A 394-nucleotide genomic window follows, 5' to 3' on the forward strand; every position below is an offset into this window, starting at 1 on the left:
CTTGGCATTGGACATTTGCAGGCACTTTGATCTGGGGCTCTGCCCACTTGAGAGGTGAACTGAGGGGGTTGCTCAGAGCACTGCCCCTTCCTAGAGCGCATCCAGCTGAGAGAGATTATCAGAGCAGAGGGCAAGAAATAACTGGTGCTTGCTGCCGAGCAGCTGGTGTTTGCAGTATAAATGTTTCAATGACTCAGCGCAAGGCTGTTTCAGGACCCCGCTGGAAACAGGGATGCGTGTAGAAGGAAGCGTCTGGGGAAGCTGGAGGGAAGAGGGGTGAGTCTGTGTCCCCGTGTAGCCATGCTGCGCTAACCCCTCTCTCTCCCCCCCGCAGGCGAGCTCACCTCCGCCTGTGTTTAGAGCGCTTAAAAGTTCTGATACCACTAGGACCAGA

The 394-nt window shown here is 55.6% G+C and overlaps 1 protein-coding gene across 1 annotated transcript in view; it reads left to right on the top strand.

Moving 5' to 3' along the window:
* Nucleotides 1-242: 242 nt before the first annotated feature.
* MXI1 (MAX interactor 1, dimerization protein) overlaps nt 243-394 on the top strand; it is a gene marked incomplete at its 5' end in the record, with an annotated part of 5,097 nt that continues 4,945 nt past the window's right edge. The window contains 2 exon segments of the mRNA XM_006039458.3: nt 243-390; nt 393-394. The exon segment at nt 393-394 is cut by the window's right edge and continues 54 nt beyond it. Coding sequence (XP_006039520.2) covers nt 243-390; nt 393-394 — 150 coding nt within the window.

Source organism: Alligator sinensis, unplaced genomic scaffold (assembly GCF_000455745.1).
Source record: "Alligator sinensis unplaced genomic scaffold, ASM45574v1 scaffold559_2, whole genome shotgun sequence".
NCBI lineage: Eukaryota > Metazoa > Chordata > Crocodylia > Alligatoridae > Alligator > Alligator sinensis.